At 39.6% G+C, this 27751-nt stretch overlaps 5 protein-coding genes across 9 annotated transcripts in view; 2 read left to right on the plus strand and 3 right to left on the minus strand.

The window, feature by feature from the left end:
- Positions 1 to 282: 282 nt before the first annotated feature.
- Positions 283 to 21492, plus strand: LOC6579705. The gene is made up of 8 exons (XM_002005551.4): positions 283 to 390; positions 637 to 708; positions 17041 to 17625; positions 17680 to 17792; positions 17909 to 18040; positions 18106 to 18436; positions 18501 to 20196; positions 20257 to 21492. The coding sequence occupies exons 3-8, from the start codon at positions 17056 to 17058 to the stop codon at positions 20577 to 20579; spliced, it is 3165 nt and encodes a 1054-aa protein (XP_002005587.1). The 5' UTR covers positions 283 to 390; positions 637 to 708; positions 17041 to 17055; the 3' UTR covers positions 20580 to 21492.
- LOC26527677 lies at positions 21382 to 22577 on the minus strand. Its single transcript, XM_015163839.3, has one exon. The coding sequence runs from the start codon at positions 21976 to 21978 to the stop codon at positions 21646 to 21648; it is 333 nt and encodes a 110-aa protein (XP_015019325.1). The 5' UTR covers positions 21979 to 22577; the 3' UTR covers positions 21382 to 21645.
- A 24-nt stretch (positions 22578 to 22601) lies between these two features.
- LOC6579708 lies at positions 22602 to 25908 on the plus strand. Its single transcript, XM_002005554.4, has 2 exons — positions 22602 to 22744; positions 24549 to 25908. The coding sequence occupies exon 2, from the start codon at positions 25580 to 25582 to the stop codon at positions 25730 to 25732; it is 153 nt and encodes a 50-aa protein (XP_002005590.1). The 5' UTR covers positions 22602 to 22744; positions 24549 to 25579; the 3' UTR covers positions 25733 to 25908.
- LOC6579706 (probable hydroxyacid-oxoacid transhydrogenase, mitochondrial) lies at positions 22746 to 24452 on the minus strand. Its single transcript, XM_002005552.3, has 5 exons — positions 24342 to 24452; positions 24200 to 24284; positions 23763 to 24137; positions 23566 to 23707; positions 22746 to 23505 (listed from the first exon to the last, which is right to left on the minus strand). The coding sequence occupies exons 1-5, from the start codon at positions 24395 to 24397 to the stop codon at positions 22763 to 22765; spliced, it is 1401 nt and encodes a 466-aa protein (XP_002005588.2). The 5' UTR covers positions 24398 to 24452; the 3' UTR covers positions 22746 to 22762.
- Positions 25893 to 27751, minus strand: part of LOC6579709 (kazrin) — a 53343-nt gene continuing 51484 nt past the window's right edge. For all 5 annotated transcript variants that reach the window (XM_044010900.1, XM_044010901.1, XM_015163840.3 and 2 more), the window contains 2 exons: positions 27345 to 27368; positions 25893 to 27278 (listed from right to left, as the gene is read on the minus strand). In XM_044010900.1, the coding sequence (XP_043866835.1) occupies positions 26847 to 27278; positions 27345 to 27368 (456 nt within the window). In that variant the 3' untranslated portion in view covers positions 25893 to 26846. The remainder of the gene's footprint in view (positions 27279 to 27344; positions 27369 to 27751) is intronic.

Raw genomic sequence — 27751 nt, forward strand, 5'->3', positions numbered from 1 at the left:
GCAATAGGTTTAGAATTTGCGTTGAATAACTTAGATATGTACATATCAATAGTGCATACTTGTAAGATATACCAAAATGAATAAAGTGAATAGTGCTGCAAATTATGCTATAAAATAAAGGTAACTCTTAGGCATAAGTGCTGTGTTCTGTTGAAACGGTAATATACAATACTCGGCAGATGGCGCCAGTTGTTTGGCTTAATTGATTAATCGAATTTTTGAATTGTCATCGATATATTTAACAGTTGGTTAACAGTCTAGAGCTGCAACAGCAGATCTCCGGTATACTCAACTTCGACAGCGCAACGATCAGTCGAGTTTGAACTTCAACAGGTGTTAAAACGAATTCGTTACGAGAGAAGCGGTATTACTACTGCACACGAGATATCGGTAAAATAAGGAGTAACTGCTTCGCTTAACTATAAAAAAAAAAAAAAAAACAAAATAAAATATATATAAATTAGCCATATGCTCAACTTGTTAAGAACGTGACAAATAATTTAAATTATAAAAAATCAGCTGAAAAGTTTCCATACACATACATGCATACGTAGTAATCTGTAGTGCTAGACAAAACCTTCAGATAAAGTTTGTGTTTGTTTTCGTTTTTGGATAACGTTTGTGTGTTTATTTTAGAGATCATATCAAAGTTTGGATTACTTCGCTTCATTCGAGAGCAACGTATTTTACGCAGCCCACAAACGCAAGGTAAGTGCAAATTGTAGGAAATATATACATATCTGAATATTCATCTGCCAGACCACGATGCAAAATTGTTGGTTGCAAGTGCAGTTCAAGCCAGAGCCAGAGCCACAGCCAGAGCTAGTAGACATTGAATTTGAATGAAAATGAGGGATGAGATTTCGTCATTTGCGGGCAGGCATACGGAGCACAAGTGCGAGAGCAACAACATGCGAGCTGAGATCAACAACAAGAGTTTACTCGCTCTATCGCACGTGTTTTCCCAATTACGACGAGTCGCTCATGCACGAGTACGTGAACGCGAGTATGCAAGTGTGTGTAAGCGAGCGGCTATTTGTGTGCGTGTGTATGAGTTTGTAGTTGTTTGTTGTCTACCTACCTGTAGCTTCATTACCTGCGCGCTGCTGCCTTTACTGTGCCATATCTAAAATACACTAAAACTCACACACACACAGCAGTATGTTTGTGTGTGTAGTCGAACTAGAGAGCGTATTAATGACATATAAATTTTCAACTTAAGTCCGCATTATCTAAGCATTCGCCGTTTTTTATTTTACCACTGAGCCAGCACTGGCCCAATTCTTGCCGCCAATTTGGCAGCTTTATCAACAAGAGGCCAACTGTAACCTCTCTTAGTAAGCACTTACTTTCTTGCACTCACCAATACAGACAAAGTCAGAAAAAGTGCAGCAGCCGCACGTCGTCTCCAGGTGAGATATGCGATTTGGCTTGCTCTGGCTCAGACCCCGGCTATCCGTGGTAGACAAACATTTACAGTCTGCCATGACTGAATCGCGCAATATTTTTAAAATGTGCCAAAGGCTTAGGGAAATGAATAGATGCCTTTACAGCAATACGAATTTGATATACTCTACCAAGAAGTAATACTCTATGTTTTAAAATTTAAAATTTTAAATGATTATTAAAAATATTTAGGTTGTAATTAATATGCTGCAAATATTTAAATTAAGGAGAAAATTAAATAGCTTATGTACAAATTTAAAATACAATAATAAAAAAAATACAAAACTAAAAAAATATATACAATTGAATTTAATAAAACTAATAAAAGTTTTGATTTAATAAAGTAAAAGAATAATAACAAGAAAATATAATTTAATAATAAAAATTAACAGGTCTTCATTTAATTTCATACAAAGAAAATATAAATAAATATTATAAAAATTTAAAAGCTTTAATTTTACATACTCGAAGTATTTATATCAAATATGATAATACACAATTAAAAATATATAGTAATTTAATTTATTTAAAACTAACAAATGATGTTTATAGTCCGAAGTAAGAAATTGATATTTTATATACTTGTTCACCCTTTTTCGCATGCCCGCTCAAAGGTAGCTTACACCTGTGTGTTTGTGTGTGTGCGTATTTGTTTGTATGCGTGTGTAAATATATTGCATTACTCTTTTCCTGAAGAGTGCGATCAGTTGCGCAGTGTGATAGAGAGAGCAAAAGAGTGAGAGAGAGGGAAGCGCGTAGAGAGGGGGGGCAAGAAAAACCGGTAATGCATTCGAAAAGAAGTCACCTTCATATAAAACTCAGCTCGTTGCCAAGTCGAGAGACAGAAGCATTGTAAACTCTACTAAAATATCGTAAGACCCGAGTGACTAGAGACCCGAGACCCGCGACTCAATGCCCTGAAGATTGGCTTTAGGCATTTCGCTGACATTCGCCAGGGACAGCAACGGCAACGGCAACGTCGACAGCGACAGCAGCTGCAGCTGTCCCATTATCAGCCCTGGAATGCTATCTATCTTACAGATGCGCAGTTATCGAGCCAACTCTGAAAGCTTTCTTTGCTGATGTGAGGGAATGCATTGAGCACTGAAAGGAATGTCGATTTGATCGAAAAAATAATGAACAAACTCTATCGATCACAATATCAAATTCTGTCTACATCAATAATTCCAAACAAGTTTTTTCCCTTTAACCACAAATAAATACACATATATTTGTATGTATTTATGTATGTATAATTATAACTATATGTATGTATGCGTCTAGAATTTTTTATCAATTTCATGGGTGACTGAAATATAACAAAACTATTATTTTTGTACATGCTCGTAAAGTATTGGGCTATATATCTATCTAAATATTGTATATATGTATTGTGAGCAGATATGAATTTATGTGACTATACAAATATACATAAATACGTCATTTGGACACTTGAATGTGGAGGTGCGACATGATTACGTTAGCTATAGTCAACAACGTTTACATAGGTGTGTTGCAATTCCATGAATACTTTGAGTATTTTTTATGCAAATTGGGACACAGTCGAGCCAATTACCTGGGAATGAGGGGAAGAGGTGGAAACGAGAGTGCAGAAAGTCCTCGCTAAGTGCGATATCTCTTTGAGTATGCATTATTTTTCGAGTAGTGTCAAAAACTGAGACCTTTCCATCATTTGTGTGGCGATAGATCGCCTAGGCTAGTGGCGACATTATCTTATCGCAACATGTTGCCATAAGCCGGCCCACAGATAAAATACATATAACTGGCTGGCAACGACAACAACTCCGTCTCTGTCTCTGACTCCGTTTTTGAGTTTCGTGTGTCTGCCGAACTAATGAGGTCAGAGCACTCGGCTCTACGAGCGAGCTGCAGCGCTCTGGCCCCACCCCCTGCCCCCCTGCTCGATTGCAGTGGTAATTGAGTAGATGCCTAGGCTGTACTTGTGCCAACAGCTCTCATAAAGTAGTTAACAGCAAACAGTGTGTGGAGTAGGGGCAGCTAGGGGAGCTAGGGGGCCAGGCTAGTTGAACTCCGCTTTCGGAGGAGGGCAACAAATTGTGTGAGTGAACACTCTGCCTTAGCTTTACGAACAGCTTAACGAATTCGTCAAAGTGGCAGGCAAACATTTGGCTAAAAATTAAATGTTGTTCAACGAGCTTGCCACTAACAACACCAATTACAACAACAACAACGGTAACTGGCAGCTGTCGCTGTTTGCGTGTAGGCAAACTCGGTTAGATGTTTTCGCATTCATAAAATGGGAGAAAAAACCAGGCAGAAACTTAAGTGTTGGCACATGCGGCGTATGCGTAATGCCAACTACATATACCCTGTAGAAATAGCAACAGGAACAGCAACAGCGGCAGCTTAAATGTCTCTGGGATGCCTATAAAAATACGTCTTAATAGCATTTTTATTTTAACAAACATATCACGACTTTTCGCCAAAACAAATGACGACAAAAAAACACTTAAAAAATCATCTATTTGACATGCAAACGAACTGGATTTTAATTAAATTATATATAGAATTTTTAGGGTGTTGTATATTATATAAGAAATATATATGTGAATATTATTTATTTAAGTTAAAATTCATTGAAGCTTAACTTATGTAACTTCTACGCGGTAATGTGATATACATATGTATATATACATACATATAAAGTAGATATTATTTTTGCCTTTTTAAAGTAATTCTCGGTGGATATTAAACATAGTTATTCGAAAAACTTCATACAATAAATCTAGTCCATATTATATATAGTATAATATATAATATATAATATATAATATATAATATATAATATATAATATATAATATATAATATATAATATATAATATATAATATATAATATATAATATATAATATATAATATATAATATATAATATATAATATATAATATATAATATATAATATATAATATATAATATATAATATATAATATATAATATAGAAAATATTGAAAGTTTTTTGAGCAGACTTCATATCAGCTTAATGGCCTGCAATGAGCACTCGAAATAACTCTATTAATGGCAGCTTGAATTTCATTGTACAACATTATTATAATATTTGATATATAGTCAAATTAATTGTTTTTAGACCAATTATTTCATATACAAATACAAAATATTATTAGACAATAAAAAACTCCTAGCATATCTCATAGCTGAGCTGCCGACTGTATATTATTAACTGCTTTAGCTATTGTTGTTCTTGCCTAGTTAGCGAATCTCCGCATGACAATCATGCAAAAAAAAAAAAAAAAAAAAAGAAGAAAAAAAAATCAACAGAAAAACAAATTGCGATTCTTCAAATAACAATTTTCGAGTGATTTTCGAGTGTTTTGGCAAATGATGTCATGTTTCCATATCAGATGCCGAAATATAAAACCAATTGCAAGCGTCGATGATCGATTGAAGTGTGTATAAAACGTGTAGGAGCTAAATGCATTATACAGATAGTTTATTGCTCTAGCTTGGCTTAAGCGTGCTCGTTTGCCTAATTGAGCGTGAAATGTACATGGAGAACGCATTTTGCTATGACATTTACCTTAACCCTGACTCGAATCGATCAAGCCTGACTGACTGCAGAGTGCGATCACCGATCACCGATCAGCGATCAGAGATCGTTAATCAACTGCGGTACTATCTTGCGGCTCTCTGTCAAACCAGATGCCATTCTCCACTTCGCCGGCCACGGATCAGATCAAGGCAAGTGACAAAACCAAACGCTGCATATCGCATGCCATGCAATGCCAACTGCTGCATGCCGCATGCTCCATGACGCAGTCTTAACATACTTTGGCTATTGGTGCCACCATAATTGAATTTCAATTGCAGCGGATCTTAACTTTCACTGTCTAACTGTGTGCGTAGGGTAAAGAGAGAGAGAGAGAGATAGAAAGGGACAGAGACATAAACACGCATATTTTCTAGACCTATATGCATATAGGGTATGCCAGGCATACTGAAAAAGTGCTTGAATTCATATATTCATCTATATGGGGAAACATATTGGGACAGTATATCATCTAATTAGGTCTCATAGCTATGATCGATCATCAGTTAAGCCTTGATTGCTCAACTGCCCCAACTTCTCCTAATGCTATCAACAATGTCAACTATATCTTTGGCCTGCGCTTATATAAATGCATTTCTAAACTCTCTACCATCTAATATATGATAGCTTTAAAAAGTTGTTTTTATTTGGTCTAAAATCTCTTGGACTTGATCAAAAACAGTTCGAATTGAAATGTCAATTTATGTAAATGCTTTCACAGCACAGATCATGACAAATGCATAAGCTAATATATTTTATTTAGTGCCTGCGCGTGTGTGTGTGTGTCTGTGTGTATTAGTCGCAATCATAAATTACGTATTAGGCCAATAACAACAACCAAAAACAGAGACGGCAGCTCGACTTGGCACGGCATATGGTCTGTCGGTCTGTCTGTCTGTCTGTCTGTCTGGCTGGCCGCGATTGTGGTCTGTGTTTGCTGGCTGATGGCTAATGAAATGCAACGATTTTGATTTGCCCAACGCAGATCCAGACTCGGCCCAAAAAGTGAGTCAGACTGAAGTGGGCAGAGGGGCAGCGAAGGGGGAGGGGGAGGGGGAGGCAGAGAGCACCGTCTGTGGAGCCGGCATGCAGCAGCAGCGGCAGCAGCTACGTGGTTGGTACGAGGAATGTGGACGTGGCCAGCGTTTTGTGTTGTTGTTGTTGTTTCTGTCTGACTGCAAATGCGGTTGGAGCTGTGGCTCCGACTGTGGCTCAGCCTGTTGGTTCTGCCTTGGTTTGTTTTGGGCTGCGGCGCACGCCTGCGCTTGCAGCTACAAAAAACAACAACAACAAAAACTCACATTTCAGATTCCATTTGCTGCACTTAATTAATTCAGAGATCGACGAATTTGTGTTTCATGCTCGGTCGGCATTCAACTTCGCAGCATGCCACAGCAATGGCAATCTGGCCAGGTAAGGGCAGGGCCAACGAATTTGAATTTTAAGACCTCGCTGCGATAATAATGTCAGCAATTTGACAAGCGCTAAGCCAATGCTAGCCAATTGGTAGAACATTTTCATATCTGTGCCCGATGGCGTCAATCGTCGTCGTCGTCGTCGTAAGTATTGAGTGCATTGAGTGCGAGTATTAGCACGTTGACAGTTTCATGAACTCAATGGCGTTAAAGCCCCTCTGCAATCTCATAGAGAGACGACGACTACGTGCCGACAGCCCAGTCAAGTGCGATGGCTGTTCCGTCTCTGTCTGCCCTCCCCATAAACAAAGGCAGTCACAATTTCATATGGAGAGCCTAGGCTATGAGTCGAGCCGAGTCAAGTCAAGTGGAGTCGAGTGCAAAGTTGAATTTGTGTGAACTGAAAACTCACACTCAGGTGTGGAAAAGGCAACAGTAAAAACTATTTTGATGCAGTGCAAGCGGAGCAACTTCAAAGCGATGCGTGTGGGCGGCGGGATTGGCGGGCGGAAGGGTTGGGGGGTCTCTCATTCAGCGTCATGCCGAGATTCTTTCAAGTACGCGCTAATGAACCGCTGATCTGAGCCGTAAGGAACTGAGAGCCGGTTTTTGGCAGTAACTTAATTTATGCTCTGCTTCCTGCCAATAATACTATATATGCATGCATATGGCTGCGAATGATATTAAATAAAACAAAGCGCAATCATGTGGGGCGCTTAATATGGCTATATGCAGCATTAACTCGTTAACTGTCTGGCCAGCAATTACGGCCCACAAGGCAAGGAAACAAACACAAATTGTGCATTAAGCTGACGAATATTGAAATCAACTTTCTGATAACAAGCAAATGTCACCAAAAAATGAAAATATAAGTATATATAAAAAAAAAAAAAAAAAAAGTTGGGAAAAATATGCACCTGAGCAGCTCCTGCACAGCTCCGATGACAGAAACGAGCACCCAACTCCCTTTATCAGCACAAAAAGAAATAAAGAAAATGAAGAGTTTTCAAGCACAAAACGCTGGGCAATTGAAATTTTAAGCTCGATTAATCACATGTCTAGCGGGCCATGGACTACCACAGTGGGATCATTCAACGATAAGCAAAGCCTCTGTGTTGACAGCTGCCCAGAGTCTTTGTCTCATAAACAGATACTCATATACTATATATGTACATATGTTTATTTACCTTACAATGCTATTGTATATATGTATATAGCTCTCTCTCTCTCTCTCTCTCTCTCTGTCTCTCTCTCTACTCATGCACTCAAAGTTGTTTTGTCAGCGAAATGCAATTTTCTTCCTCGTCGATTGCAGTTCTTACTCAAAGACAACCTTTATATACATATATACATACATATATTTATATGTTTTTTTTTATGCTTCTCCATCAGCTCTTTCATCCTGATTAATTGCAGAAAATTTTGGCAATTTCATCAATTGTATCCACTCAGAAATTCCACTTAAGCTTGACCCAAATTGACAATAATATTTATTATTGCAATTTTCAATTCTTTAACCACGCAACGAAAGCGTATTGCGAAGTCTTCTATATGGGAGTGTTATTATAGCCATTTAGCCAAGAATGTTTTCAAAATAAAATATTGCAAAATTCACGTATTATTGAACTATAATTAACATATTTCTATTGCATCATCAATTTTATAACAATTTTATGCTTGAAACGTAATTTTATTAAAGCCATTTGTATTTTAATGTTATTCATTTTTTTTACATTATACGTATTTTAATGAATGTATTTTTATATATATTTATCACTTTTATATATTTAAATGATTTTTTTAAAATATTTTATTTGCTTGATTATTATTTATTTTATTTGTTCAATTTTGTATTTATTTTATTTTTTATTGATTTCTGAAATTTATTTATTTTTTTATATTATACATATTTTAACACATTTATATATTTTAATGTTTTTTTTTTTTTTAATTTGATTTGCTTGAGGATTATTTATTATATATATATATATATATATATATATATATATATATATATATATATATATATATATATATATATTATTTATATTAAATATGTTTCCTATATATTCCATATATTATTTACATCAATTTTATTCGTACTCATATATTACCATAATTTTATAAAAAAAAAATTTATTTTAATATTTTGGAATCTGCTGCAAAAAAAAAAAAAAAAAAATAAATATTAAAAAAAAAAAAAAAAAATTGAAAAACATATTTTACTAAATTAAAATAAATTTAAAAATATCATTTATATTTCATTGCTCAAAGTGCTTTGAACTCGAGCTCTAACTAATTGTTAATGTATTTCTTGACCTCGCATCTTGGTCTCAAAGTTTTCTCAAAGTTTGTCTAGTTACTAAAGTATTTTTGTGTCTTATAAAGAATTATTGTGCTTGATTATGACTTATTCTATTTTTAGTTATTCGCATTAATATTCAGCATATTTTAATTAAAACTGGAATATGCCGTAACAAGTTTGTAAAATGTTTGCCAGCTTCTATACATATGAAACTTTTAATTAGAAGTGGTTTTAACGTTTTGCACAAGTTTAATATAGATTTTTCTTCAAGGGAAGATAGAGTGAGGTAGATAGAGCGAGATGGATGATTGTTTGTTAGCTAGCTGAAATCACACGCACGTGCCATTATTATTAAATAATTTTTGTTCATTAGCTTTGCTTAGCACTTTGCTAGCTCCGCTAGGTATGTACATATGTGTGTGTATGTGGGATGTATAATGTCGTTCCAACGAATTCGGATTGCGAAGCCACTGTTTATGGCACTTTTTAAATTCAGCACATGTCTGCTAATCATGAAGATCATCGTCAACAGAGAGCGGCCCAGCAGCAAATGTCGCCAGCTCGGATAGACGAGCTCAGCTTCAGCTTCAGCTTCAGCTTTGAAGAAAAAAGTGTGTCTGAGCAGACTGTTTTTTATTTTTTATTTATTTTTTTTTTCGGCGTTTCACTGTTTGCAAAGTAAATGGAAATTGTTTTACTCAGAATTTAAAAACTCGAAAAAATCATCTTTGGGCCTGGCTTACGGCTTTGGCTTGGTTTGACTTCGCTTGACTCCGACGCTGGGTTGGAAGGTCTGTGACGTTTTTTATTTTTTTTTTTTCGGCATAGACAGCAGCTGCTCGAGAGTTGACTGCGGTGACCGCTGCTGGTGCTGGTGCTGGTGCTGCTGCTGCTGCTGCTGCTGCTGTTGCTGCTCCAAGTCGCAATTTCCAGTCGAAAACCAGTCTGGCCATCTCTTAAAGCCGCTCCCATACTAGAGTACTAGTGATTGGGGGACGCTGTGTTGGGTTCTTGTGAATATATAGCAACTTTGTGTTCAATGAAATAATATATTTTATATAATTTGGAACAATAGGTCTAAACTCTCTCTAGTCCGAATATCAACTGAACTAAATCTGTTCAACTGCTTAGGTTCTCCCCTTGAATGTCTGACTGGACTCTCCAGCCTCCTTAGATTGTCAAAAGTCTTAACTCTTCCCCATCTAAATATCTGCGTCCCGAAGATCAGGGTGCATATGTCCATTATAACGATATTCATCCAATATAAATTGTCCAATATAATGATAATTATCCAATATAAATTGCCCAATATAATGTTATTTATCCAATATAAATTTATAAAGAGGGCCATCAATATCCACCTTCAAGTTAATTCAAAGCACTCATAGTTCCATACATTTAGTATTCATTTGTGGTTATGACAATATTACTTGTTATCTGTTAATTCTACTATTATTATTCTATTTATATAAGTTATTTTTATTCTTATTTTTATTATTATTATTATTATTTTTATTATTAAACCCTCTGTGGGATTATTTTTATTTGATTACTATTTTTTTTTTTAATTTTTAAACTTTTTGTAGGATTTCTTTTAAATTTCTTTATTATTATTATTATTTTTTTTTTTTGGTATTTTTTTTATAATTTGTAAATTTTTCAAAATATTTCGTTTTAGTTACGGCTTGAGCTCGGTGCAAAAGTGAACTAAATTATTTCAATGTCGGAAAACTTACTTACTATTCAATTCGATGCCTACTATGTTATCGATCTAATTTTCTACATTAAATCAGCTTTTCATTGTTTCCAAGCTGCTGCTATTTACCGTTTCCAGTGGAGATAAGAAAATATTAATAATCGTCTCGTAGAATTGCTTTGGTGTAAGACCTACTTAGGTGAGGGTGGTTCCACAATCATCTGGTCTCTCTCTTGCTTTCGTTTCATTTATTTAATTATTTTACTTTTTTCTGTTATATATTGTTGCCAGACTTATTCTCTTCCGAAAGGGAAGCCCAAAGTATTCCTCTTTGGTTCTAAGACCTACTAGGGTAAGGGTTATTCCACGATCGAATAGAAGGTCTCTGCAATTCATGTTTTTATTTTTGCATATATATGCTTTGCTTGTTGATTAGAGATTTCCAGACAACCGCCTTTTAATTTTGTTATATAGTTAGTGCTTTAAACTTAACTTTGACCACTAGGTTTCTTTTAATTTATACGGAAACCCATCATTCAACACAGGTGGAAATTGTGACGTTTATTTTTTATGACATTTGTCTTAAGGCAAGGATTTGAACCTCGATACGAGAATCAATCTCGTACCACCATTATGCCTGCAAATTTCTTGTATTTTCGTTTTAAGACTCGTCTCGGCACGGATTTGAACCTAGGTATTGCCAATACCACCATTTAGCCACGATTTCTTTTATGTTATAGAATTATCTAGTGCATCAACACTTGCTAGAAATTATGTTATTATTTATTGTTTTATGTTATGGCAAGGACTTTCATCCCATTACTTTGCAAATCGCAGAAGTACTTCGTAATTTTGCCAACAATTGCCCAATTGGATTGGAACAATTTATTTGTACTTGCTTTTTTAATAAGTTATTTTTATAGAATTATTGACACGTCACCGTTTTCCTTTACTTCCGTGAAGAATGTGGGTCCCTGCTCGGGCGCCAGTTAAGCGCTCCCATACTAGAGTACTAGTGATTGGGGGACGCTGTGTTGGGTTCTTGTGAATATATAACAACTTTGTGTTCAAAGAAATAATATATTTTATATAATTTGGAACGATAGGTCTAAACTCTCTCTAGTCCGAATATCAACTGAACTAAATCTGTTCAACTGGTTAGGTTCTCCCCTTGAATGTCTGACTGGACTCTCCAGCCTCCTTAGATTGTCGAAAGTTTCACTGTTTGCAAAGTAAATGGAAATTGTTTTACTCAGAATTTAAAAACTCGAAAAAATCATCTTTGGGCCTGGCTTACGGCTTTGGCTTGGTTTGACTTCGCTTGACTTGGAAGGTCTGTGACGTTTTTTTTTTTTTTTTTTTCGGCATCGACAGCAGCTGCTCGAGAGTTGACTGCGGTCACCGCTGCTGCTGCTGCTGCTGCTGCTGTTGCTGCTCCAAGTCGCAATTTCCAGTCGAAAACCAGTCTGGCCATCTCTTAAAGCCGCTTTTGTTGTTGTTATTGTTGCGGCCACTCAACAGTTTCCCCCTTTTTCTCTGCGTGTGTGCGAGTGTGTGTGTGCTCATGTGTGTGGTCAAATGTCGGCATTTTTTTTATGTGCACGCCTTGAGCAATTTTTCCATTGTATGAGCATGTTGTCGTTATATGCTTCTGCAACTCTCATATTAAACAGTTTTTAGTGCAAAACTTAACGTCGCAGAAATGATGAGCCGCATTCGAAATAATGAATAAACATGCAGGCATACAGATATATTATATACATAGATAGTATATAGTTATTATATACTAGACACAACATCAGTCAAAAGTCATTCAAAGCATTCGCCATTTCAAGTTGAGAACTGATCTATATTCATAGTTATCGTATCTGATACGTAATGCGATATTAAGTTGCAATCAGCCCCGTTTTAATAACGAATGACAACTGAAATATCACGCAGTCTGTGGCTGCTAATGAACTGTCAATAAACGGGATTAAGTCGTGATCAAGGTGCGTCAAAAACCTGAAAGCTAAGCACACTTCCACAACTGCGTATATAGGGAATATGAGTTCTCATTATTAGGGTATGTAATGAGAGAATTTATGCCCTATGTATAGCTGTCGGAGATGTGAAATAATAATATGATTTTGTATTTGATATGATACGAAAAAGTTAAAACTTTTAGCTGAAAATATTCAGTATAAGTGAGCAAGGGCAACTCTGACAGCTGAAGGGCCTATCATATAGGGTGCTAGATGATAGCTTAGTATAAATACGTAACGTCTACCCAGAAGATAACTTTGACAGCTGTTCGACCGATCATATAGGTTGCGGATCAGTATTATTTAGCTGTAACTGAGAAGCAAACGATGTAATGATATAATACAGACTTTTGGTGCACCTAATATGGAAGATATTCTCTAGCTATTCTCATGAAATGTTCTATTTGTGTTGCAGATAGCAAATATTTATATAAAAATATTCTAGAGAATATAAAACCGATTCTGAAAAAGACATTTAATTGATCATTTGAAATAAATAGTCTATGTATTTCATATTAGCTTATATGAAATAACAAGTATAACTAGAAGTTATATATTTATATCATAAAAGTCTATATGATCTGCTCCAAATATCTGAAGCTATCTGTTGAGTTCTCTTCAAACTCTCTTCAATCAACTCCAACATTTAACAATCTTTACCTCAATCTCAATCCTCAATCCTCCTCTAAATCATTCAGCTCCGTTAAACTCCATTTAAAGTCTTATTAATCTCCGACATACAAAAATTTCAGTGTTGTTTCAATTAATTTTAGAAAGGCGCTTGAAATATGTGTCTTACATGAAATCACCCTCGTTTCAACAACGTTGCCAAATTACTTCCGCTGTAGTTTTTTTCAGTTCCTTACTGTTTTTTGTTGTTTTGTATAATCTCAAAGGAAGAATATATTGTGCCCTTAGCCTGGTCTGCCTGCTGTGTCTGCCGGGGCGAACACATGCTGAAAAGGTGACTCGAATCTCATTTCACTTCCTGCTCACAAGCAAATACATCGCATACCCTGGCTATTTTTAACGTGACAACAGCTCAATCGAGATCACCAAGCACCCACGCATGTGTGTGTATCTCTCTCTCTCTCTCTCTCTCTCTCTCTCTCTCTCTCTCTGTGTATTTCGTATGAATTTCTGTTTGGGTTCAAATGTTAAAAACTTTTGAAATTTTAAGCCACTGTCAAGGTGAAACTACCTAGAGTCGAGCTGTTGCCTGTTGGCTCTCGGCTCTCGACTCTCGACTCTCGGCACTTGGCTCTGTTCAGAGTTCAGTCGCAGAGGCCTTGTGACGCATACGCAGATCTCTGAGCGCTGATCTCAGCTGAATAGCAACTGTTACCAATTTCCAATTTTACCATTTCTTTGGCCCATTTATCATGTCGTCACGGGCTGCCTTTAGGGCGCACCCAAAAGCTAATGCTGATAACTTTCATGGGGCAGTCACCAGCAGCTGGTGCTCCACATGCCAGTCGGCGACAGATGACATTTTGTTATTGTCTCCGGTTCGCTCGGCTGTTTGTAATACGAAACTGTTTTTGGCTGGGGCACGAATGCGGGTGCCAGCCGAAGCCACATGGGAAATGTCTATCGGCCGGAGGGATCGTTCGACCGACGGACCGATCGACCGACCGCAGTCTGTTGACAAACCCAGTCAGACGCCAAATGCCTGATTAAATAAATAACTGAAAACTCGAGACCATCGATTTTCTCTTCGAACAAAATGCAGTTTTGTCAATAACTTTTTGTTTTTGGTAAGACGATACTTTAGGCCATAACTGTGATCTATGAATTTCCGGAATTAACGGGCGGATACCCTTAAATGTTATATAAATATGTTAATAAAGTTCATGCTGCGCTGCGGCCCATAAAATTAAACAAATATTTAGCTTTAAAATGTTATTAGAGAAACTTCAGCCAAGAATTATTTCACTGGGAATGTTTATTTGAGCTGCTCGAGCTGAGGTAAACAATATGACAAATGTTGCTATTCAGGAAACAAATACCAAGTATATATCAAGTATTTGCTTGAGTGTTCCATATCTCTGAGCTAGAAGTGCTTCAATGAAAGAAAGTTAAAATAATAAAATAAAAAGCGTGTTTGCTCTGCCTGGCGTTGACTTCCGTGCCTGGCGAGTGTTTGTCTATTAAATAAATATTATTAACCGGCTTGAGGCCGAGCTAGTATGTGTATCAGGCCAAGTTAATTATATGCGAAACACAAAAATCCACTCGGTTCTATTTATTCATATTATCCAGCCACATAACGCGAGAGCAAAACAGACTAATGCGACGCATGCCAAGAGCAAACAGCAACAGGTTCAAAGAGGCAGGGGGCGGTGCGGTGCGATGCGGTGCGGTACGGTACGGTAGTTCAGGGCTTGACCGAAGCGCGTATAAGGTTGACAGAGATATCGAAGCTAGTAGACTGCGACTCGCATTAACACAATCGAACAATACATATGGAGTATATTGATGAATTGGTTGACTCATGATTTCCGACTCGCTGTTCATTTGCATACACGTCGCTAGTATGGCCAGGGGCTGTACCGGTTTTATTTGATTTGATTTAGCCAGGCTAAACTTGAACGCAATCCAGCAGCGACTTCATTGCAATGGCAAATGGAATTAATTATGGTATCGTGTCGACGTATACGGCGCCTATGATCACCTACAGTCAGGCTCAGAGATAGATAGAGAGAGAGAGAGAGAGAGAGAGAGAGAGACACACAGAGAGAGAGAGAGAGAGACAGAGAGAGAGGCGCAGCTAGTCGTGAGTCGATGAAAAGCTGTGGCAATAGGCCTGCCTAAGACCTAAACACGTTTAAAGCCATTGCCGGTTCAAAGAGCCAGTCATATATATACATGTATATACATATATACCTATGTATATATCTGTAACTGCATCTGCATCTGTAACTGTATCTGTGACTGCACTCAGCCGCTTTGACGCCCACGCAAACTGTTTTAGCCTGGCTCAGAGCAATCTCATGGATACATGCAGATAACTATCTAACTGCAGCTCGAGCGAGCTAGGTGTGTGTGCATTCATATGTCTAATTAAACAAGCGTGTATATACATACAAACATACTGACATATAGATATAGTATAGCCACTCAATATGGTCATACATTATAGATAAATGTCATTTTTGTTTAGCTTTAAACTGCGCATTTGCATTTGCAAAAATACAAAAAAATATATGTATGTATATATGTGTATGTATATAAGGCAAAAAATATTCCTGCTATTCGCGTTTTGTCTGCCCTACTAAACAGCAAATTGAACTTAAGAGCTGTTTGTTTACCAGACTCTGATAAATACACACACACATATACACATAGATATAATGTCCGAAAACTCGTGCAAAGACCATTGGGAATTGGGTTCCCTGAGAGTGTGAGAGAGAGAGAGGGAGAGGTAGTGAGAGAGGTGATAGAGAGGAAATATGATCGCTGCTTGGGTCGAGTGCTTTGCTTTTTATTGGCTGGACTCACACACACACACACACACACACACACACACACACACACACACACACACAGAGTGTACAAATGTCATTTCAGAGTAATGTTTATGCATATTTATTCATATGTTTATGGCTCTGGTCTGCGTGCCAAGCGCCTTTTGCCATACGAGAAACTAGAAATCTAACACGAGTTTCCCAATTGTCGTTAATAGTTTTTGGCCTGTGGCTGGAACACGTCTCTCTATAATTGACAATCTAAATGCATATACAACTATATGTATATAAATATGTGTGTATATAATATGTTAATGCCCTTTGATAGCACTTGAAGCTAGATAACTTATCAATAGTTCATTCGCTTCGATTAGATTTTATATAAACCAACAGGAAATAGAAACAGTCAAATAAATCTCTATTCATATAAACTCACTAAAAATAGCTGGTAATGTACCAAAACCCCAAGTACTTATATCCGACTTTCTTTAAGCGGACTCAGGTGGGAAAGTACCTGAAGTTGCAATTGTTGAGATTTTTTGGCAAACAACTGAGTAACAAATTGAAAATATCTAAAGATTCATGCGTTGTTTATCAACGGCCATTCGTTGATAAGTAAGAGTTCCACGAAAGAAAATAAAATATCAAAAACTGAGTAAAATTCCCCGTAAAAACTGGTCGCCCAATCTCGGAGTCGCAGAGTTGAGTATTCCATGATGTCAACTCTGCCCAGTGGGAGATGCTAATTGAGTTTATCAACAGAAAACCGACCGACGTCGATCGAGACCGATGCACGTCAGCAGCGTCCATATTAGCCGGATGCTGAGATCAGTATATGGCATATAGAGACCGTCTGCCCACCTCTTAAAGAGCTCGATCCGCACTGCGCACTGCGAGTTGTTGATTTAATAAAGGTTTTGTGCTTATCTCTCAGGTGGGTGATAAGATAAGTTATCGAATTGCTGACATTCTTAGTATCGGAACGAGTTCCACGGGCACATTTTGTGCAACTAGAGGAAATAGACTGAAGCATTTACCTGCATCTACTATGTACATTCATATAATTTCTCACTCTGTCTCCCTTTCTCTCTCTTGCATTGCAGTTAGCGAGCATAAGAATGGGTCGCCAGGCGAGACTGGTGTTGCTGCTGGTCATCTCACTGGGTGTTCTGCATGTAAGTCACTCGAGTGAGTCCGCTGCGCCAGCTAAAGCAGCCAAGGTGCTGGCTGATGATCAGCTGAGCAATGAACTGTTCTCCGAGGAGGAGCTGGATGCCAAGAAGGCAGCCATCAAGATATCCACGCCCAAGGTGAAGGAGACGCCGCTTGATACGACCACGGCCAAGGCCAAGGCCAAGAAATCGGAGGTTAGCGAGGAGACACTCAAGGACCTGATGGAGGCGGCCAAGCACTACGAGACTTTGGCCGAGGATCCACGCTATAACAAGATGCTGCCGGATCGCCTGAAGCCAGAGAATGCCACCGTCAGCAAGAATAGCACCGAGGAGAGCTACGAGTATGATGACAACTATGAGTACGATGCATACAATTACGACAGCTCCGAGAATGAGGAGGACGAGCAGGAAGTCAAGGAGACGACGAGCGCGCGGCCCAAAAAGGTCAAGCCGACCAAGACGACCACGCCCAAGCTGCATCCCATTGAGGAGAACACCTCCAGCAAGCCCAAGGTAGTTGCTCCACTTTCTTTTGCTTAATATATTCTAATTTCTGTTCCCTTCCAGCCCAAGATCAGCAAGGATATTAAGGAAAATTTGAATGACAACGCCATTGATAGCGAATATGAATATGATGATGACGATGATGTCGATGACGATGACGATGATGATGACGATGAGTAAGATAGCGATAGCAAATGAGCTCATGAACCACTTTATCTATATATTTATGAAAATGGCCATGAGTACATTGAGTTCTTTTCCATGTTCTGTACAAATTGAATTCTACTTCCAGCTCCGATGACGAGGACGAGGTGGACAAGATGATGGACGAGGAGCAGGTCACCTTCAGCGAGAATGTGCCATGTCCCAGATATTGCACCTGCTCGCGCAACATCAACAGCTACCTGGTGGCCACCTGCAGCAGGTGTGTAGATCGATTAATGCCTTCCAATCTTGACCTCCATATCAATTGACCCTTTGATTTCTTAGACTGGACTTGGGCACTCAGAAGTTTGGCTCGGACATTACCGATTTGGTGGTCACTAATGTGGGTCCGAAATATCCCATCCTGCTGGGCCCCAAGTTCTTCCAGAAGCTGGGCCTCAAGTTCGTGGCCTCCATCAAGATCGCCAATTGCACGGTTGAGTATGTGGACGCAGAGGCGTTCCATGGCTTGGACGATCTCTATGCCGTCAACATGACTGATGTCGGCCTGGGCATCATTAGCCCCGATACCTTCGCTCAGAACAAGAAGCTGCGCATGGTGACCGTTTCCGGAAACGATCTGAGCCTCATGTCCACGTTCCATTACTTGCTGAAGGTATGTTGGGGATGATCTTGAAATCTATTTCGGTTCTCCAATCACAATTCACTTTCCATTTTAGTCATCCAGCATTGAGGAGCTGGACTTTTCGCGCAACAACCTAAGGGAACTGAACCCTACCGCCTTCTCAATGCTCTCCAACATTGTCTACATCAATCTGTCGCAGAATAACTTAGAGCAGATACCCGAGAAGGTATTCGCTTCGGTTGAAACAATCGAGGAATTGGATCTGTCCTACAACTCGCTAACGGAGCTCCCAGCCGGCGTCTTTAACGGCACATCTCTATCGATACTGCATCTGAAATATAACACATTCACGGGCGATCTGCACTTCGGTGTGCCCGAGCTGCAGCAATTGGACCTGAGCTTCAACTCCATTGACCATGTGCATCACACCATGTTCGAGAAAATGCCTGGCCTCACGAATCTGAACCTGAAGGGCAATGGCATTACCAAGATTCAGACAGACTCGTTCATGACGCTCAAGAGTCTGCGCCACATTGATTTGTCCATGAACGAACTGGACCAGGTCTCCAGCATGCTGTTCTTCAAGAACTCAGAGCTTGATGTCATCCGCTTGAACGATAATCCAAAGCTGAGCCAATTGCCAACTGACGGCTTCTTGAGCTACAACGGCTACTTCACGGTCTACTACTTGGACCTCTCGAACTGTGCCATCGGCGCTCTGGGCCACAAGACCTTCTCCACCATGCCGCACCTGACGACACTGAAGATGGCCTGGAACAATATCAACAACTTGCCCCGCGACACGCTTGTCAGCCTCACAAAGCTCATCGACTTGGATTTGAGCAACAATCTGATCACCCAGTTAGACGAGCTCGTTTTTAGGGAAAACAATGAGCTAACTAAGCTGAACCTGGCTGGAAATCCTATCACCAAGCTCTCTGTGCATCTCTTCAAGCCGCTGCGACAGCTGCGTTCCTTAGACGTGAATGACTGCGAGCTGACATCGTTGCTGACGGACAAGGAAGCCGGCGTCGGCTATCCGTTCTTCGATACGCTGCGTACCTTCAATGCCTCGGGCAATTTGATCAAGCGTATTTCCACCTCGGACATTAAGAGCTTCAAGGATCTGCGCTCGTTGGACATAACCCACAATCCACTGAAGTGCGACAACGATTTCCAGGACTTTATTAGCTATGTATCGCTGCACACGCAGACAATGCCCAAGAGAATGGCACTGATGCCCAATCTGGAGGATATCGCCTCACTCATTGAAATCGAGACTCAGGTTGGTTGGACGCAGCTCGCGCAGGAGGTGTGCAAGCACAGCAACAGCTCAAGCAATGGCGAGGAGGATCTTGAGAGGCGCATCGAGGAGAGCGAGAAGAAGTTGGACGATGATGAGAAGAAATTGCTGAGTGTCTTGGACAAGAGTGTTCCGGATAAGAGCAAGCTAAGTAATATGCAGAAGATCATGAAGGGCTCGGCTAACGCTGACGACGACAAGGAGAAGGAGAAGGACTCGGACAGCGGCGAGGAGGAAGACTTGAACAATGGCGGCGAGGACAAGGAAGACGCCGACAAAGAATACGACGACGACAGTGATAGCGAATATGATGATGATAGCGACAGTGAAGACGAGGAGGAGCCGATTAAGAAGAGCGACAAGGCAAAGACCGTAAATGCGGTCAAGAAATATATCGAAAGCGAACTGAAGCCCAAGATCAAGGACCACGGCCTGAAGGTCGAGGAAGTGGATGTGTCCAAGGAGACCAAGGACAAATTCTTGATTGGTAAGTCGGAGATTTGCATCTACTCTTATCATAGCAGTTCCTAATGCATTGCAATTGCAGATAAATTCGGCCTCGACAGCGACGAGTTGAATAGCGACGAGGAGGAGATCATTATTGAGCGCGGTCGCATCTACTACAACAGCTCCAACTTCCTAATACCAACCATCTTGGCACTCACCTGCCTGCTGGTCATCCTGATGGGCCTGGCCAAGCTGGTCGCTTTGGTACTGCGCAAGCGCGGCGAGCGCTATCGCATGGCCATATTGGCATCGAAGAACTCCTTCGTGTATCAGAAGCTCAGCGAGGACATTGTGAAGCCGACTACCAGCAAGGAGCCAAAACAACCAAAGGTGCACCGATACGCGCCAATCAATCAGGTCTAAGTCCGTATCGCACGCAGCGAGCAGCTCCAAAGGCTTCGCTTCGTTTCTTAGGTGGGCGGAGTGGCATGGAGCGCGGTGGTCGAGTGTGTTGCGCTGTTTTTTTAATTTATAAGTTAACTCTTAGTTGAGCACGTGGAAAATTGCAAAAACAAATAACAAGAGCAAATCAGCAACAAATCATCAAATACAATAATAACCAAAAGCCATTTCGACTGCGACTCAAACACCAACTCGAGGCACGTCGAAACGTTTCGTCCAGGCAGCAGCAGCAGCAGGCGGAGCGCGTGAAAAGTATTAGCTAAAAAGAAACAAACGAAACAAAAGAAACAAAAAGAAAACTGAAATAAATACTGAGAAATTCCCCACTATAATATCTAGCAAATAGGTGTTGTTCTACTACAGCGAGGGTAAAGGGCAGAGATCGGTCAGCAAACCGTTTCTAGAGCAACGGACACTTAACTGATTGAGTTGCCGTATTCCATATATGCATACATATATACATATATTTCCATATCCTGTTGACAGATGTCAGATTTTTTGTATACTTTTCTGAAACAGTTTTGAAGATTTAGTGCCATTTTGCCGAAATTCATATGCATAGTAAAGTCATGAGAGATGCGATAGAGAGAGAAAGATAAATAATAAAATTAAAAAAAAAAAATAATAATAATAATAATAAAAATAAAAAAATGAAAACAGTTGGGCAAAACATGGATATATATATCTGTAGATCTGAACCTGTTACAACTCCTTAAGAACTTTTGATTTGAGATCTGGGCAAGATAAGTGAACGCAGAGCATATTAATTACTACGTTAAGTCTTTTATTATTATGATACTATCAATCCAATCAATTTGAATGTTGAGCTTGCAAACATATTCTGGAATCAATAAATTATTTTAACCAAAACGAACTTAATCTTTACATTGTATTCTAGTACGACTAAATATAATACAAATATTTACTTATTTATGAATTGGACGTGGATCGACTAATTGTATATCAAATAAACATTTTTATTCAATTTAATCAATTTCACACTTTGCATCTTATTATTGTTAAGCAATCAACAGTCTCCTCTCTTATTACTTTCGCATACAGGGTATACTGTGCACACATTCCATCGTGATTGTTTACGTTTCAAATTTAGCTTTTGCCAAAATCTTTGTGTGAGTTCTGCAATCTCCTGTTCCCTCTGCAGATCCTCTTCAGTCTGACGCCACATTTTCTCGAATCCACTGTCGCACGGACTGCCGATCTGATTGTGTTGAAATAGTTTACCTATGCCAGTTGATTCGTGCTGCATTCGCAGCTCATCGGCTATATCCAACCACATTCGGTCGAATTCCTTATCAAATGTCTTGCCCTCAAATTTGCACTCACAGCTGTAGTCGCTCATTGAACAATATATGTACGTATATATAATCGAAAATAATATTTCACAAAAAATATGCTTGCATAATTAACCAATGTCAATAGTCAACTGAATGCCTCCTCGAATGAAAAGTCGAGCCATGCAAATAGCATCTCCTCCACGAACCCGATTTTCAAATATGCTGCCTCTGCAAATACTCAAATGGAAGTTCAAGAGAAGGCGAGGGTATGTAAGTATGTATTTGTGTGTGATTGAGTGAATATGATCTGCTCAGAGTTTGTTTACTTTAGGAAAGAATACAATGTGGACAATATTGTTTGATGATATTCTTACACAAGAGAAACTTGAGCAATTCAACTCAAATCAAAGTTCTAAAAACTGTTATATGAGTTATTCAATTAAGCTTAAAGTGAACTAGAGTTTTCCTGAATGGAACGGAAAACGGTCCTAATAAGTCTAATCTCAAAGAAAAATTAGATTATCATCATATTTTATATACATATGCTAATTTCAATGAATTTTTATTATAATTTTGTAATAATTCAAATATATGCATTACATACATTATTTATAGTTGACTGCCGCTGTTAACTATTTTCGAAATTCTCTTAACAGCGTACTATTTGCAATTTAATAATCGATATCCTTTTACGATTGTTCGTTTGCTAATTCACTTTCGATTATGCACTTAAGTTATCGAAATCCCTATGCCCTTTTCCAATGCAGCTAACTTCATTAATAAGATCCGTTAGGTCGCCTTGCATTGCTGCCAAGTGAAAAAAATTTATAGGTAAGTGCAAATGTGTAATTAATAGACCTGCATTGAGTTCTCAAAAAGTCGGGCTAGATCTTCTTGGGTTTGTGCGCGTGGAGCCATTTTGGTAATGCGTTCCTGGGGCAGAGCTCCCTCGACAAGAGCTGGGATGTCGCTGCTGGAAAAGCCAAGCTCGCGGAGGCCATTTTCTATGCCCGCCCGTTGCATGTAGCCGCGCACAGTGTCCGCCAATAGGCGGCCAGCGTCAGCAGCTTTCACGCCACTCACATCGGCTCCAAGTATCTGAGCAGCCTCCAAGTGGCGTTCAGGGCACGCGGAGGACGTGAATTCAAAGACAGCCGGTGCACTGACCACAACCGAGAGACCATGGGGAATTAGGGCATGGTCAGCCGAGTAGCCAGCGGGCTTGTAATCTCGCACATGACCCGATATGGGATATGACAGACCGTGGCAGAGGTGCACTCCTGCGTTGCCAAAGCCGACGCCTGCCATAGTCGATGCCAGATGCATGCTGGAGCGGGCCTTCTGGTTGTCGGGCTGGTAAATGGCATCTATGAAGTTTTTGCTTATTATGTCCAGAGCGAATTTCGCCCATACATCCGATATGGGATTTCTTCCCTGATACGTGGGCCGCAGATTCGGATTGGCAGGCGCTGGACCGCGCTCGCGGTAGTCGACTGCTGTAAAACTCTCCAGGGCATGGCAGAACACATCGAATCCAGCAAAGGCCATAACCCGTTCCGGCTGCGTCAAAGTGTGCAAAGGATCAACAATAGCTGCGCAATAGAAATAAATATTAGCTCATGCAATTGGCGACTCGTGTGTGCAGCTCCCACCCAATGTTGGCTTCAGATGCTTGCTGGAGATGCCCGTTTTAGCGTGCAGCCGTTTATAGTCGAATATTGCGACTCCAGTGGTCTCCGAGCCGGTTCCGGATGTCGTGGGCAGCGCAACGAGTGGCTTTAGCTTAACAGAAATCTACGAGAAAAGAGAAAATCAGCCAAGAATCTATGTATGGACAGCTGTCGCTTGCCTCCTTGGCTCGACCAATGGGCGCATTGACGTAGTCTAGCAGCTCTGCTTCGCGATCACAGCTAAAGAGATTCGCCACCTTGGCCGTGTCCATGGTAGAGCCTCCGCCAATGGCCACGAATGCATCGAACTCTTGGCGACGCGCGAATTGAGCTGCATGCCAGAAACTTTCATCCGTGGGCTCTACACGCGTCTCGTCGTACACCTGGTAGTTGATGCCATGGCGCGCCAAAGAGTCCAGGGCAACCCGAACTGAAGATAGCTTCGCCACATTCTTATCGGTGACCAGACAAACATTATTCGCGCCCCAGTTGCGCAGGTCAGCGCCCAGCTCTGTGCTTACGCCTGGACCAAAGCGCACAGTAGACGCAGACATCTGTGCATAGAAAACCATGATAAGCTCTTATAGACTTTGGACTTTGCCCGTTCCGTAATTACCTCAAATGCGTATTCTTTTGGACCCGTTTGGGTTGTGGCTGCTGCAGCTGATCCATAATTGTGCGAATGGGCTGGACACTTGCAGCTAAAAGTAATCAAATGAGCTGGTTTGCAGAAATATATTTTATATACAGTTATTTACGAGTTGGCAACGATTGTGTTGATCAAATTTAAGACGTTTTTGCGCGACATCTTCATAAACTATTCTGTTGATCTAAATGCTATCAGCTGTGCTCTGCAACTGATAACAGCTCCAGCGGGGCTGTCCACCTCGATTGGCATTGTTGATGCAATAATCGAAATCATTTCTATATCGATATTTATAACAGTTCCTTTCTGTCTACTGCAGCTTAAACAAACAAATAAAAATGTGTGATTACGAGCACGAATACTCCTTCAACTTTGACGAGAGCTTAATTGAGAGTGAGCTCAGCAACTGCCCGTGGGACTGTGGATTCGAGAGCATGTGGCAGTGCATTGGTGAGGAGCTACGACGTGAACAGGAGGCCAACGAGTTGGAGCTCATATTTCGGGAGAAGCTAGTTCTGCAATGCCATTCTCAAATGGAGTTCTGAATATAATTAGCGTCAAACGAATCTTTTGTGATTATTGTTTAGTCAACAGCATTTTTGATAAATGCAGTCTTTAGTTAAGAAAATTGTTTGTACAGTCCTCGCAATATCACCAAAAAACCTTCGTTAGGTTATTTAATTAACTGGAGCACACACTCCGCTCCAAATTTCGTTCATCAATTGTAATCTATTCGAAACGAGTATGTTTATATTATATATACATACATACATATTTCAATTTTCGCTAGTCCTAATAGTCGCATTAGACCAAGCACTTCGTAATGCTGTGAATTAGATACATTCATATAGAAATTTATTATTAATTTTGTTATTTATGTAATTTCGTTTGAACAGTATTTGTGCTTCCAGTGATGCAATCATCACTTTAATTTAGAACAATCTCCCATGTACAAATATACAGTTATCATAGATATACACATAGATATTTATAAATTGGCCATAATTAGCAATAAGTCAAATGTAAATGTCAAGCTTGACATTTAAATAGATTTGGCATGTCAGCATTGATCCCACGTCGCGAAGCAAAACAATTTTGCTGTTTGTGAGTGGGAAAAACAATTGCGATTGCAGCCAATTACCTAAATGTATGTCCGCCCATATTTAACACGAGATTTACAACTCAATTTTAAAAATCGGACATCTTGATCTAAGAACACAAGCAACATTAAACGATGTTGACAGACTTTCCCAGTGTCATTTGCATAAGCCCGACCATAAAAGGGGCACCAGATCGGATTGGCGATCAGTTAACATCCAACTAAGCTGCAAATTACAAACGGAATTCACTATGAAGTGGTTCAATTTGTTTCTATTTTTCGGCGTATTGGCTATGATCGGTAGCCTTGGCACCCTGACTGCCGCCGAGCCTGTGCCGGAACCCAAGGGACGACCCCATACAACTCGCCGGCCGAGGAATGAGAACGACGAGGATCGCCGCTAGCAGCTCAAGCCCATCAGATGCATTAAGCAGAAATCCGTTCGGGATGCACAAACACACAAAATTTTGGTCACGGTGAAATGTTTCGGTCTGGAGACAATGCAATTTGTTGAAGTTCTAGTTTTGTAACAACGCAAGCTCGAGCAAAAATATTCAAATTAAACACGTTTTCAATCATTCGTTTATTCGTTTATATTACCTGTAATGCTAGAGTTAAATTGGTCTGCTTAAAAATAAACATCTCATATTATTGATACAATATATGCTTTAGGAGTTGTATAGGTAGGAAGGATATCAGATTTATATATATATAAATATTCTTTCACTATTGCGGATTAAGTTTTATCTTTTGCCTGAATTAATTTGTGTTGGAGATTTTACATAGAATTGCGGGAATTAAATATTTGCATACTAAACTTAGATTTATAGCCATTTACAATTTGCACAATACGAATTGAATTGGGTTTCACAATTGCTTAGCTACGTTAGTTAGTTTAGTTAGTTGGGGCGCTTAACAAAATAATTTGAATTTATCTAAATTGCAATTATGGTTAGTTTGGGGTATTAATTCAAATCCGATGCCAGAGGACTTTAATTTATAGCCACTCGCAGTTCACAATTTGCAATTTGCGATTTGCATTTTCCATTTTAGGTTTTCGCAGTTTGCTTTGATAATTAAATATAATTTCCAAATGAATTTACAATTAATACAGATTTGATTAGGCTAATAAAGTTAAATTGTTTATAGTTGGAGTTGGTTTACGGCAAACAACCAACGCGCTCTGTGGTTAATTAATTCAATTAATTAAATGTTTACTACTTTGTCTTACGTAATTGCGTGCATAGAACTTACATCTCGTATGTGTTATTTAATAAATTATGAGTTTGTTCTGTTGGAATTCTGATTTAATCAATTATGTTTAGTGTTGTGTTTGTTGCTGACTTGATATATGTATGTATGTGTTGCGTAATGTTCACCTTAACGCCTTTACAGGTGGGTCATGGTAGCCATCAACGGATGAGGAGCTGCTGAACTCCAAATTCTATCTCGACTCTTAAACCTATCACTTTGGAACATGTATGAAATGAAATCTTGAAGACCCTACACGGCTCATGCTCATGCTTCAGGTGAGTCCGATGATGCGGATATGCCGCCCAGACTGCCGCTGGCTGCCACGCCTATGTCGCTGATGCTCTTCACGCGGCGGCTGTTTTGCTCATAGAGCAGATGCGAGTCCAGTCCGTGGCTATCAAGGATGCTGGCGAGCGGTGGGGCGCTCACCCGATGCCCGGGCGGCGGGGGGCCGTAGCTGGAGCCCGGTGGTGGCGGCGGCGGTGCGGTCGTGGGTGGCGGCAGATAATGATGCGGCTGATGCGCATGATGATGCGCTTGCATTTGCATCTGCTGCGGACCTATGGTAGCATATATTCCTCCGCCGCCCTCGCTGCTGCTGTACGATGGCGTTGGGGAGGTGGAGTTACCGAAGGAGCTGCGATCGCCGGCGCGATGGGGTTTGCTGTTGAAGCGAAAGGCTTTTGACAGAGAACTCTGTAAGCAAAGGAAACGATCATTAGCTGATAAGCTGGCACACCTCTGCTGTGGCTGGCCACTCACCTGAGATCCTTTCCATGCCGAAATCTGTCAGGCGAAAGAGAGGAACAAGAAGAGAACAAAATGCTAGATTAGTTTTCAGTTTAAGTTTAGCTATGGATAACCAGCTGACCAACCCCCTCTCATTCGACCCACTCCCACCTGTTTGCCAATTAACATTTATCTGCGATTTGTCGTGAAACTTCTGATGCCGTTAATAATTAATAATTCATGAATTTGTCAATAATCAAATAAAAAATCGCAATTTAAACAGTTTATATTTATTTTAATTAACTTCCATATTGGGTGCATTTCGCAAAATGCGTATTAATTAATTGTTACTTACTTGCAATAACTACGAGTTGTGTATGGGGATTATTTAATATTATGTATATATATAAATCATTATATATATTATTATTATTATTGTG

This window comes from Drosophila mojavensis, unplaced genomic scaffold (assembly GCF_018153725.1).
Source record: "Drosophila mojavensis isolate 15081-1352.22 unplaced genomic scaffold, ASM1815372v1 contig_80, whole genome shotgun sequence".
Lineage (NCBI taxonomy): Eukaryota > Metazoa > Arthropoda > Insecta > Diptera > Drosophilidae > Drosophila > Drosophila mojavensis.

Bases quoted from the DNA above. Each gene is read 5' to 3' on its own strand.
- LOC6579705 (XM_002005551.4), top strand. From the start codon at position 17,056: ATGGGTCGCCAGGCGAGACTGGTGTTGCTGCTGGTCATCTCACTGGGT. The intron at 18,437-18,500 runs GTATGTTGGGGA...TTTCCATTTTAG, and splicing joins CGTTCCATTACTTGCTGAAG to TCATCCAGCATTGAGGAGCT. The intron at 20,197-20,256 runs GTAAGTCGGAGA...TTGCAATTGCAG, and splicing joins CAAGGACAAATTCTTGATTG to ATAAATTCGGCCTCGACAGC.
- LOC26527677 (XM_015163839.3), bottom strand. From the start codon at position 21,978: ATGAGCGACTACAGCTGTGAGTGCAAATTTGAGGGCAAGACATTTGAT.
- LOC6579706 (XM_002005552.3), bottom strand. From the start codon at position 24,397: ATGAAGATGTCGCGCAAAAACGTCTTAAATTTGATCAACACAATCGTT. The intron at 24,138-24,199 runs GTAATTACGGAA...TTCTATGCACAG, and splicing joins CAAAAGAATACGCATTTGAG to ATGTCTGCGTCTACTGTGCG. The intron at 23,708-23,762 runs GCAAGCGACAGC...CTTTTCTCGTAG, and splicing joins CCATTGGTCGAGCCAAGGAG to ATTTCTGTTAAGCTAAAGCC.
- LOC6579708 (XM_002005554.4), top strand. From the start codon at position 25,580: ATGAAGTGGTTCAATTTGTTTCTATTTTTCGGCGTATTGGCTATGATC.